The sequence below is a fragment of the Vidua macroura genome, chromosome 18 (assembly GCF_024509145.1).
Source record: "Vidua macroura isolate BioBank_ID:100142 chromosome 18, ASM2450914v1, whole genome shotgun sequence".
NCBI classification, from domain to species: domain Eukaryota; kingdom Metazoa; phylum Chordata; class Aves; order Passeriformes; family Viduidae; genus Vidua; species Vidua macroura.
In genome coordinates this window covers 12,740,751-12,753,739 of record NC_071588.1, presented here as the reverse complement: position 1 = coordinate 12,753,739, position 12,989 = coordinate 12,740,751, and the positions used below count along the sequence as shown (strand labels likewise).

Here is a 12,989-nt window from a genome sequence, read left to right as displayed (position 1 = left end):
AGGAGGGATAACCCCCAGTGTGGTGTCAGCAGAGCTGCTGTTCCCAGCTATTGGCCCTGTGTGCATCAGGTCAGGCCTGCTCGTGGGCACCTGATTACACAGATGATTGAGCTGATGGAAGGGACCCATCCTTCCCCTGGAGAGAGCTCTGCTACAGTCCTGTGGCAAGGCCTGCTTATGGAGGGGTCAGTCCCTGCATTCTGGGGAGCTCCCACTGCACTGTAACAGGAAGGGAAGCTTTGGAAGTCACTCAGTGCTGGGCTTTTTGCAGACTTGTGAAGCTCTTTAAGGAGTAAAGCAAGTGGAGACAATTCCAGCACGGATTTACTGCTTATAAAACTTCACAAGACATGCAATAAACGCAGCTGATGAGAAACCTTTAGCTGCTCCCCTGATCAATATCATGTTTAGATTAGAAAACCATTTTTAATTAAGAAGTTAATTCTCTTCCTTACCATGAAGGCAGCTGGTTTCTTTGAGCAGCTCTCTCAGACTTAAAATGGAGCTGCTCAATCCCCCCTCCTCAGCCAATTGCACTTCTGTTCTCAATTAGGTTTGAGGGCCAACAATCCCAAAGACCCAATTTTTGTCTCTGGATTTAATAAATAACTATCCAACAGTGCCCTTAAATTGCTCAACTTCCTAAAAAGATTCCAGCTGCTATGCCAAGCCCAGCAGCCTGACACCCAAGATGATGTAATGAGATGGCAAGAGCTCTTCTCCCCAGGAATACATCTCCCTGTACTCCATAATACAGAATATATCCACAGTAATAAATACTGTAATATATGCAGTAAAGAAGAGATTTTAACTTCTGAACTCTGGTATTTGGGCTAAGAACATCAACAGCAATTTTGGGTTTTTGAAAAGATTATTACATAGAAGGTTTGAAACCAAAGAGGAGAACCAGCTCCCCAGTGACCCCTTGCACGCCCACTCCTGCACAGTTTCAGGAAGGCTTGGATTAAGGTTTCAACTGGAGGAGTTGAGCTGCCCTTAGCTAAGCTGGTGAGAGCAAGCACAGCAGAGAGAGAAGCCAAGAGAAATAATTTTAAATCCCAGTTGTGTTCTTACTGCTCTCAGGGGGTAGTTGGGACACATCCATACCTCTTTATCACTGTAGGAGATATTCCGGATCTCATTCCACGGGAAGGAGATTTTAGGGGTCAACCTGTTGTCTGGGTCATAAATGTGAAGACCCAAGGCATCAACTCCAAGGAGCAGCTCTGTGCCCTTTTTATTCTGCAGGAGAAAAGGAAAGAGCAGAAATCACTGGGAGGGTCAGATGTGAACCTACTGTTCCCCCCCTCAGCCAGCCCCGAGCAGTGACCCAGCACTGGGTACCAGGAGCTGTTGCCTCCCCTCAGCACAGGTGGGGTCCCCAAATGCCACCTCCCAGCTCTCTTGGCTCTCCAGGACATGGAAATTACTCTGGCAGGAAAACAGGACCCCCCAACCCACCCAACTCACCCTGATGGCAAAGTAGTTCACGCCGTACATTTCCAGGTCCTGGGCTATCTTCAGATACTCCATTTCAGCTTCATCTCTGTCAGGCAGGAACAGTGTTTGGGAGGATCAGAGAGGGACATGGCTGCTCCTGCTGATCCTAAGCACTCACCAGGCTTTAAAGCTTGGACTGTCTCTATCACACAGGTCAATCCTGTCTTTGCTGGCAGGATCAATAAATTCCAAGAGCAAATCTCACTCTGCAGCTGCCAGCATCTGAGTGGCTGCTGAGATGCAGCACTCCAGGCCTGGCTTTGTTCACCTCCCAGTCCCTTCAGCATAAATAGGAAATCCCTGGCTGGGATGTCACTGTTTCAGATCCATGGCTTTAGGTTTATCCCCCAAAAGGAGCATTTTGCCACCTGAGGCAGCCACATAGTTTGAATCCCTATTTATTCTCCGAGATCCCTGATGCAGGCGAGTCCTTACTTTGCATCAATCCTAAATTCTCTTGAAGGCCCCAGCAGTGACCAGGGGACAGCAAGGCACAAGCAGAGCCATCAACAAAAGCTTTGAGCTCTTTCCGATGCTGCTGTGCTGAGATTAACCTGCTGGCAGAGCTCATCCAGTGCCTGCCCAAGCTTCCCAAAGCCTGGTGACTCCCCAGGGGAGGGGACTGGCCCTGACCCAGCCCAGCAGCACAAGCTCACCTCGCTCTGCCCCGGTGCTCTGCATACCAGGCTGTTATCCTTTCCTCCCACATCTCTGGAGTCATCTGGTACAGGTTTATTACCTGGGATAGGAGGGAGACAGAGACCAGCTTACAGTGCTGCTGTAAGCAAGAAAGCCAGAAACACCAAGACAGATCCAGCAGCACATCCAGCCTCAGGACAGCTTGGACACCGACTCCCCGACGCTGCTGAGCTCCTTACCCGCTTGGGAAGCAATTCCTCCTGTGCCAGGAAGCCTCTCTTGTGGACGTTGGGATCGTAGTCACCGTACTGGGGAGAAGCACAGACACCATGCCCACCCCACGTTAACAACAAGGGCAAGTCAAACCCTTCACTCCCTCACACCCAGCCCTGAGTGACAGCAAACATGGCCTGCTCACCCCTTCACCCCATGAGCACAGAACGTGCTGCCCTCTAAGGTGAATAACCTGAGTTTCCTTGACATTTCATTGCTAATAGAAACAAAGAGTTTCCTTCTACTCATGCAGCAGGGCTGGGAAGAGAACAAAACTTTCCACCATCACAGAATCATTAAGGTTGGAAAAGGTCTCTAAGATCAAGCCTGTGAATGAACACCCCTAAGGTCCCCAAGGGCCACATCTGCTCAGTTTTTGAACACTTCCAGAGATGGTGACTCCACCACTTCCCACAATTTCAGCTGACGACCTTCACCAGTTGATGTCCTCCATCAGTCCAGCTGGACTAGATGATGGTTGTCTATTCTATTCTATTCTATTCTATTCTATTCTATTCTATTCTATTCTATTCTATTCTATTCTATTCTATTCTCATTATCATTATCATGCCCTAATTAACATTTTCGCCAGTGCAAGACTATAGCTGACAGGTCCTTGCAGTTCCACAGGTAATGGAACAAGGAAATAAGACATGGAGAAAGACCTGTCCCCAAAAACTGATGGATAGCAGTGATCCAGGTTAGGCAGATGGCAGTTCCTCTGTCGCTGCTTATCACCCTAATGAATAAATATCAAAAAAATTAGAGGAGTTTGACAGATTCCTCTCAGGCAGGTGGTGGCTCTTCTGTCAGAGGGTCTGTTGCTCAACTGGGTCATGGAATCCAATTCAGATTTGTTAAGTGCATCCACTAATTACTGGTATTTGTTTAGATTTACATCTCTTTGAGCAGCATATAAAGTGACTGAGAAAGAAAACTGCTTATTAACAGATTGAAGAGCCGTGTGTCCCTGCGGTGCATGTGAAAATGAATTTACCTCCTGCACGGCCTCAGAGGGCAGGAAAACGCTGGAAAACGGCTCCTCCAACAACCCAGCAAATTCAGGGGGAGAAGAACAAAGCATGTAAGGCACGTACACAGAGTGCTGTGACTTCCACACTTCCTTCACCTGGCAACAAGGACTTCTGCAGTGATAGAGGTGACAGTGCCTGACTGCATAAGACACAGCACCGTTTGCTCAAGCCACTCATTTTGCAAGTGGGGCAGCCCTTCCCTCCCTGCTTTTCTGAGCAACCTTCGCTCAGGAAGTGCAAAATGGTGACAATTTTTAAACACAAGACCAAGAAGCACCTGCTGGTCATACAACAAGTCAGGAGGCTTTTCCCTCAGCCTCCTTTTTGTGCCAGGACCTTCACACCGTGCACCAAAACCAGAGCTCAGCATCAAAAGTCTAAACGCATCCCACCTTTGCGCTTGGGAGACAACACGTGGGGATTAAAGACACAAATATTGATTTGGAGCCAATGCAGATGCAAAGGGAGCATGTAACAACAACCAACACTGACTCAGACTTCAATTAATAGAACAAAACCAGCCCGGATTTCATCCAAGAGCAGCGGTAACTCTCTGTCTTCCAAGGTCTCCTCAGGATGCAGCACTTTGCAGGTACACGGCCCCTGAACCCCCCTCGAAAGGAAGCAGAACTAAAAATGTGGCACTGGTGAAGGAAGCAACTCCAACAACTTTGGACAGTCAGCAAGTAAATCATTTTTAGGTGATGAAAATAATAGCGAATAGGATTAACACGATTATTTTCTGTTGTGATCTTCTGCGGAAGTCCAAGACTAAGTATGGATTATGTGACTTTTCATGTGCTAAAAAATACTGCCGTGTCCCAGAGGAATATTTGTACTGAGAGGGGAGAGTCTGGATGAGAACATTAATTATTCACAAGTCAAAAATCAACAAATGGCTTAAGTATTGCAGAATTTGTTGGCTCAAATGATTTTGCAAATGTACTTTCTAAAGGCCTTTTCAATTAAATCATTACTTTCAAACTGTCATGGAATTTCAGCTCTTGTTAATTGAACTGTATGATTAATATTTGTGATTGGACATGGAATTGCCTTTACCACACTCATACGCCTGGCTTAGATTGCTGGATAAACAGAGGCACGCTCAGCTACAAATTAACACCAAGTATTGCTTGTTTGGGGAAAAACAATAATAATTAAAGAGCTGTTTGCTGTGCTGCAAGATCTGAAGTGCTGAGAGAGTTGCAGCACAGCAGCGACCTGCATTTAAGGGGCAAAAAATAGAAGAACCTCCTGGATGTTCCCATTTTTTTTCACTTGATCCCACGTCTTTCCCTGCTATTTAAAACCTGAACCACCTCCAACCTCTGAAAGCCACGTGGGTGGTTTGAACAGGGCTGGAGGGGAAAGCACATAGTAATTCCCCAAATGAACACAATGAGAGGGAAATAAATAAGCTGTTATTTTTAAGACCCCCCTGTTTCCTTTGCTGTCTCAGGTTGGTGTGGATGGATCAGCAGTACCTGGCTGTCAATAAGTGGCTGCTGGATGCACACACGCTGCTGTGTCAGGCTATTATGCTCCTAATCATGCAAATCAGCGCCTTATTAGTGAAATTACTGCACTCTCTGCCTGCTTTCTTGTCCAGGAAGGACATCATTATCCTATTCCACTGGAAGGAGATGACCTGCAACATCCTTCTGCCCAGTTCCCTATCAAAGATGTGCTTTCAGCTTTCACCTTTGCTGGGAGTGAAAGCAGGAGGGGAGTCCCAGGCTGCAGGGGCAGCAAGGAAAAGGATATCTGGAAAAAAAACCCTTTAGTGAAAAGCAGAAAAGTCGCCCCTGCTCCTCCTTCTCCTGATCTCAGCATGGTCAGAACTGCTCTGACTCCATGTGAGCTCCTCCCAATGGCCCAGGACATTCAAGGTTCCAAGGGGACAAAGGGGAAGGCACAGCCAACCTGCACCAAGTCACAGCCTGTACCCAAGGAGCTGTCCCGGCCATGAGGTAACAGAGCTCAATATTTACCCAATGTTTATTCATTTTGCAGACAGGAAAGTCATTCTCTACATATCCTCAGATCAGGTCAATGGAAAGAAAGCCAAGGAAGTGTTTACTCATGCACTCTAATAAGAGTGATGAATGTTTCACACAAACAGAAACATTTCTAAAAGCAACTTTTCTTTGTCCAGCTGATGAGTCTCTTGAACAAAACATGGTTTCATCAATAGTCTAATTATGAGGAGAAAAACCACCAATTTCTTGTAAATTCAAACCCCATCAAAGAACATGGCACCCAGGGCTCTACTCAGAGTGTGGACTGAAGGCTTATGAGAAAATTACATGGCCAAAGGAAAAAAACAATCTGGATCAGGCCCTCTCTTCTGGCAACAAGGCCGAAACCTCTCTCCTGCACTGCCAGCAAAGATGGTCCCACAGAGCTACCTCTGCACAGCCGTGCTCCTCAAGGACAGCTGGACTTGCCAGAACCAGGGCACAGCCACCTGCCTGTGGTCCTGTGAGCCAAACCCTCCCAAAATCCCACCCAGAGTCAGAACCAACAGGAGATGCAGAGACAATGTGGCTGGGCTGTGCTCAGACTGCAGTTGCTCCTCTCCCTCCCAAAACAGGATCTTTGCACACACAGACTGGAGCTGGGCTCCAGGAGCTGTTAACTGAGCAACAGCACATGTTGTGCATACACAGGGAGAAATTATGTCCCTGACTGCAAGAATGTCCCTGCCACTGAACCCTGGGCTGCTCCCTCCACCCCAGGAGTCTCTGCCCTGGACAAGCTGTGCGAGGCTGCACACCCCAAACTGGAAAACCGTGTCCTCTGGAATAAATCCTCAGCAAAACACACCCACTCTGGGCCAGAGGAGAATGCAGCAGAGAAACAAGGGGAACTCAATGAACACTGACATTTCCCTCTGTCTGGTGAGGCCAAACACCCAAGATCAAACCCAAGATAAAGGGAGAAGCCAGGAAAAGCCCTTTCACAGTGCAATAAAAGGGATGTGGCAGTTCTAGCACTGAAATAAAGTCATTGTCAAGATAAGTATTCTGGGGGAGCAGTGGAGCTGGCAGTCCCACGGCTGGCTTGCCTCTGGCTACACTGGCAAAAGCAGGGAGGAGATCCAAAAAACCTCAGGCTCAGGGAATTCACCTGCTCCAGCAGTAAGCCACACTCAAGCAAGCTCTGCAGCTCATGAGCTGAGCATTTGCTAAAGAGTCCTGGAAAGAGAAAGCAAAAACCCATCCAATGTCTGGAGGAAGCCAGGAACCAGCCATGTGAAGAAGGCAGCAGTCCTGGTGTAGCCCCCTCACTTCCCAAGCTTTCACAGCTTTCCCTGCTTTCCCTTTCCCCAGGAAGTGGCTCCTGGAAAGCACCTGGATCAACACTACCCCAGCAGGCCCTTGGAGCATCCCTTGCTGCCTACCTTGGCTTGCACAGCGTAAGAGGCCAGCAGGACAGAGGCTTCAGGAGGACAGAAGATCTTCTCATCCAAAATCTGCTTCTTCACCTGCACACAGAGCAGCAAAGGACAGATAACACACGTTTAGTGGAGCACAGCAGAGCATGACTGTCACAGCAGATGGCTGCAGTTTGTTTTAACTTGAGCTGTCAACCACACAGAGTTAACAATTTTCCTAACACTAATCACAGTCCAGACCCAGGAAATCTCTGGCGGCTCGGAAGGGCTCAGGCTTTCACAGACCACCTTTCTCAGACAGGTTGGTGAGAAGAGCTAAATTTATATGTGGAAAATGACAGCACATTTATCCTGTTGCTAAAGGCAAGGGGTGGGGGGAAAACCTTGCATGTAAACAGAGTGATAAAACCTCTTCAGGCACGAGCTACGGACTGATAGGACATTCAGCCACACTGCTAAATAAAAGAGCAGCTTGCAGCCAAGTCTCTGTGCACTGCAAGCTTTGCTCTGGGACATTCAGGCCTCATTGTGAGTCAGTGCTCACCTGTGCTGGAGGCCAATTCCTTGGATCCCAGCACGGAGAGCTGGGTCACCTGCGTGGCAGAGCTTTCAGCAGCAGGCAGAGCCCCGCGTGCGCTCCCGGGAGAGCCAACGTGCAGCTCCCCGAGGCCACAGCTTCACTTCCCTGCCTTCTGTGCATTCAAAAATTAAACCTGTCATGTTCGATCTTTTTTGGGTTGGCACACTTAATTTTCCTGATTAAAGATAGGGGGGAAAAATTTTAAAAAGCCTACGATTTCCTGGGAGGCTTAAATGGATTGTTGGAGATGCAGGAACATCAATTTGAATTTAAAACGTGCTTTGAGTCCTCAAAGTTGGGTACAACATAATCACAGCAGATATTCTGCTGCATCAAGATAAAAAACAGGAGAGTTTACAAGCTTAGATGTGTTCCTGTTTCCCAAATGCATTCAGGAGCCCAGGTTCCTCTCAGCAAAGTCATGGTCTGCATTTAGAAAATGCTGCTTGAATGGCTCTTCCTCTCTGATTTTCCTTCTCAAAGATGCCAACAGCATTTTTCCTCACTGTGGATAAAGCTCCTGGCAAATGAGGCATTCAGAAATAACCCTACAGAGACACCAGTGCACGAGACAGAGCTTGGAAATTAACAGGAATACGTTGCATTTAGAACACTTTTGGCTCTGGCGAAAAAAGATGGACTTTGGAAGAGTGAGGAGTATCAAGAGGCTGGTGAGCTCACTCCAAAAGGGCAAGACACCCTGCAGGCTACAGAGGTATTCCCAAATCCAGGTTGTCCTGACTTTGGTGTAAAAAACATAAAAATGGGTGACTTTTAAAAATTTTTTGTAATTTATCTTCAAATAAACAGCCAGAGAGCAGCTGAAACATCCCAGTGAATACCCAGGAGTCTGACTAGAGGGGCTCTGTTCCCTGTAACCATGCTTGACACAACTCTTCTGAGGAAAAATGTGTCAGAAAATGGATTTTGTGGTAGAAAATTGATCACGTCTCTGAAAGAGAGCTCCTGTGATAGCAGCTCCTTGTTACCAGCCATGCAGCATTGCCACATCATCAGCTGAACTGATTTCTCAGGACACAAGGTTTTGTAGAATAATTTAAATAAAAAAAACCCAACCGAGACGTGTTCACCACAGTTTCCAAATGCTTAACTGCAGGTCAGGAGTTCCTGGGGCAGGTGAGACTGTGAGGTTTCCCCTTCTCCTCTGTTTTTCCACCAGAGAGCTGAGCTGCTGGGATGTTCTTCTGCTCCAGGTACCTGAAGGCTGTTTAGTGAGGAGAGGAACTTTGCTGTGCAGCCTGGGAAGAGGCTGGCTGCACTCTGTTCTCCAGGATCAAACTCTCCTGCTCCACACAACAATGCCCTCACATCCAAAGGCAGCTGCCACCCCTCAGCACAGCTCATCCCATACCCTGCAGAGGGACACGAGCCCTTGGCTGACAGATCCATGTCCCTGAGCCACCACCCATGGATATTATGGATCACCTCATCATTCTTGTCTGCCAGTTCAGAGGTCTGCCAGTCTGGGCAAGCTGCTTCCTCCACAAAAACCATCCTTCACCTATTTTAGGAAGTTTTTGTTGCTAAAGACAAGTCCCTTTGGAGAGGTGTGAACATAAGGATGTGGAGCACACTCTGCTGACCAACTCTCTGACCCTGGGACCTTCTGCTCATCCTGGTTCCCTCTCCCTCAGGTTGGATAGCAGTTTATTGACTCCTACCTGCAGGAAGAACAGGTGCTGGGTGATTTCCTGGACCAATTCCTCCTCTGCATTCTCAGGATAAAATTTGGCCAGGAAGTGAAAAGTTTTGGGCTCCTCTGTGGGAACATCATGATCCAGGACCTGTGGGATACAAAAGCCATTTGGTTTCTTCAAGGCAAGACCCAGCTCCCTTCTGTTCAGATGAGCACATATTCTGTCAGACACTTTTAGACATCTAGAACAGACCTAAATAGTTCAAACACTGTAGTTAAAAAAGGAAAACAAACATTTCTGACACTCCTAATGATGCAAGGGAACAAAAAAAGGCAGAAACAAACAGCATGAGAAATGAGACAGTGAAGGTTGATCCTGATCTGCCACGTGCTCGTTGCCTCTCCTGATACTTGTGGAGAGATGTTGGATCCTGCTGCGCCACCACCTGACTCTCTCCTTGTTTTCCTGCACTGAGTTTATTTCAGTGGTGTTTCTTACCACCTTGCTCTGGTACTGCTCAGTTAAATGTTGGCTTAAAACCTCAGCCTGAGAGGTGAGACACCCAGGCCTCCCCCGGTGTCCTTTGGATGTGAACAAGCCACATCTGACACCTCCAAAACCCTCCCCTCACAGATTTGGGAAGCATTTCATCCCTTAGCCCCATCTCCATTTCACTCTGGTTTTCCTCCTCCCAAGCTCTAGGTTTTTCTCAACAACAAAACAAGAGGCAACTCCACTTTTCTGCTGATGGTTTTGTGTTCAGGGGCACAAAAGAGAGAGTTTTAGGTTTCATTTGCTTTGGAGTCACCCTGAAGTGCAGCACCCCAGCATGGCTGTGTCCCAAAATGTCTCCAGGGGATTCAAGCGTGCACAGATGCTGGGATGGGGCATCTCTGCCAGCTTTTTCCAGTCTGACACCCCCAGATACCACAGAGAAGGGATTTAAGTGCATCTGTCCCAGTTCACCCACCACACAATCCTGGGCATTCAAAGAAAGACAAATGGACATTCTCCTTTGTCATCCCACACAACCTCTCCAGGGAAATATCCCTGTCCATAGCAAGGGCTTGGAACAAGATGAGCTTCAGGGTTCCTTCCAACCCAAACCATTCTGGGATTTTGTGAACTTTGGTTCTAACCTTCTTGTCCATTTTGAGCCAAGCCACTGTGTCCTTGATCGTGTACTGCAGCCCAAAGAACCAGGTTTCCCGCAGTCCCAGTGTCCTGCACACCAGATCAAACAGGTCCTTCCCTTTCCACTTCACCTGCCAGAGAGCAAACAGGAAGCAGAGTTATAAAGATGGATTTCAGAACTTCTCTCTGTTCAACCAAATGCACTGTTTTCACCTCTCAAGGTCAACTTTAAACCCCCTGCAAATGCATCTGGTACAGACATGAAAACACCCTAACGAGGCACACATTATCTCCTTCCATCTGATCTCATCTGCAGAACACCAGCTCCTCCCTCAGTAGGAAACTGAAATGTGATTTCCTCCTTTTCCAAAAAATGACACCCCTATTTCTTGCCCTGGGAAACTAAGGGTTCATTTAGGCTCTTGTTGAGCTCAGGTTTAGGCTCCTGATATGTTCAGGTTCCTGCCTGTTGCCACAGGGAATAAAAATCCCTTTGAACTGCCCCTTGGTGGCCCTAACGTGTCTCCCTACAGGTCCAGGAAGCCCTGCACAAGCACCACCATGAGCACCAGGGGTTCAGAGAGAGAAGCCACAAAATCAGCAGTGACACAACCCCTGCATGGAGTGAGTGCATCCAGAGCCACCGACCCTGCACGGATAGAAGGGAAAAAAGAGCTCCAAAATCCCCATAATTACCACTGAAGTCAGCGGTTCTCTGGGAGCACATTTTGATAAACTGCATTTTCTGCTGAAAATGTTGGTGACAGAAGCAGCCAAGGAGCAGGGAAAATTGGTTGCTCAAGGACCATGTCCTTGGAGCAATCCTGCAGCTGCATCCATGATGCTACTGAAGTTTGCTCGTAAAACCGGGAGGTGTTGGGAGGCAGAGAGGTGAAGAGGGACATAAACCACGTGAATCTAATATGCCAAAGCCACTTTGGTCTTCCATCTGCACGCTGAAAACAATTGCTGGACCGAGACATATGGCCATTACTCCAAAGCCCTTGGGCAAACAGATCTCTTGTCACTACAACTCAATCCTGGTGCCACCTGGACACATCGGTATCAACGCCGGGGCCGCTCCCGCTGTCACCCACTGCCGCCTTGTGGGCACAGCCAGGCCCAGCTCAGCCAAGCTCTGCCGTTCAGCGATGACTCCGTCACTGCTCTCCCCCTTCCCCGAGAGCTCAGACACACACGCTGACAGTCCCGGAATAGGACAAAGCCGCCGCCACCCTCCCGAAAAACACCACCCCCGGACTGCTCGCCGCGATTCGGATCAGGCGCTGTCAACACCTCGGGGTCAAAACGCCAGGAGCAGCAAGTTTGGCAGTGCTGTAATTATAACCCCCCTAATTTCACACATTTCACTATCCTCCAGCCCCCGGGATGGGCTCCAGCTCGACACAGGATGGCTCAGCTGCAGAAGATCTTTCCCTGACTATGATTTTAAGTGGGAGGTTAATTCGAGGGCTCAGACAAAACAGAGTGAGGCCCATTAAAAGAGCTATTTGGTACCATTTTTGCAGGCACATAAAAGCAGGCTGCCAGCAAAAGGCTATTTCTTCACTAAACTGCTTTGTATAAAACATTATGGGCTGTTTTTCCTTTTCTAAGACCATATTTCAGTTTCAGCACAGCAGCGCCTGCACCAAACCTTCCCAGGACAGGCTCCTGCCTGCTGCTGACAGAAGCACCAGGACATGGCTCCATGTCCCATGTCCCATGGGATCAGTGCGTTAAACCTGGAATTTCCATTGGCTGTGACTCCTCACTGAACCACCACACATACCCAAAGTGTGCCCAAGAGCTGACGGGACCCAAAGGTTTCTTCTCAAAACACAAACCACCAGTTTGTTTTGAAGAGCAGCACTGCGGACTAAAGCAGGAGCTTTGTGCAGTTTTAACTTGGTGATGGGAATTTGGAATGGTTTGGGTGGGAAGGGACCTTAAAGACCACCCAGTGCCACCCCCTGCCACGGGCAGGGACACCCTCCACTGTCCCAGGCTGCTCCAAGCCCTGTCCAGCCTCGCCTCGGACACTTCCAGGGATCCAGGGGCAGCGACAGCTTCTCTGGGCAACCCATGCCAGGGTCTCACAGCTGGATTTCTTCCTGACACCTAACCTAAATCTCTCCCCTTTTAGTTTAAAACCATTACCCATTCCCCTATCACTATCTGCCTGCATTAAAAACTCTCTCTCCTTTTTTTACAAGCCCCTCTTTAAGGGACTGCATTTTAAGCGAGGCTTCTGCTGCTGCATTTTACACCAGCGCTTTGTCACCACGAGTTTCTGCGGTGGCAGGAATAGACATTTAACATTCTTGCACAATGCTTAAGACTCCAGCCATAACAGAGCACATATCCTCCCCAGCTGCGCTGAATTACCTTCATTAAATATATCAATGATCAGCAGCCACCTTTATTCCAACAGACATGATTTCCCTCCACACCTCGGTACTTAAAATAACGATCTGCATTCAAGTGGCATCTTTTGACAGCTGAACTCCAACTGCTTTACAGACATCCAGGACCTCAGCCCTCCTCACCCATATTTTACAGGCTTTGTATCATTAACTGCCACATTCTGTGGTTGTAAACTACTAGATAAAAAGCCCCTCCAGGGCATGAGGGGACGGACAGAGCTGCTGTCCAGAGAGCCTGGGGGACAGCCAGGACAGGCTGGCCATTCTCATCCACACTGTGTCTGTCACGCCATTCCCTGCATGGCACTCAAGTGACACCTGAAGCACAAAGATGATTTTACAAGCCAT

The 12,989-nt window shown here is 48.2% G+C and overlaps 1 protein-coding gene across 7 annotated transcripts in view; it reads right to left on the bottom strand.

The window, feature by feature from the left end:
- NF2 (NF2, moesin-ezrin-radixin like (MERLIN) tumor suppressor) overlaps positions 1–12,989 on the bottom strand; it is a 46,841-nt gene that overhangs the window by 25,362 nt on the left and 8,490 nt on the right. For 4 of the 7 annotated variants that reach the window (XM_053993763.1, XM_053993761.1, XM_053993764.1 and 1 more), the window contains exons 2-8: positions 10,221–10,346; positions 9,106–9,228; positions 6,850–6,933; positions 2,379–2,447; positions 2,157–2,239; positions 1,471–1,546; positions 1,108–1,242 (exon numbers count right to left, since the gene is read on the bottom strand). In XM_053993763.1, the coding sequence (XP_053849738.1) occupies positions 1,108–1,242; positions 1,471–1,546; positions 2,157–2,239; positions 2,379–2,447; positions 6,850–6,933; positions 9,106–9,228; positions 10,221–10,346 (696 nt within the window). The remainder of the gene's footprint in view (positions 1–1,107; positions 1,243–1,470; positions 1,547–2,156; positions 2,240–2,378; positions 2,448–6,849; positions 6,934–9,105; positions 9,229–10,220; positions 10,347–12,989) is intronic. The other 3 variants (XM_053993765.1, XM_053993767.1, XM_053993766.1) reach the window with 1 other exon arrangement.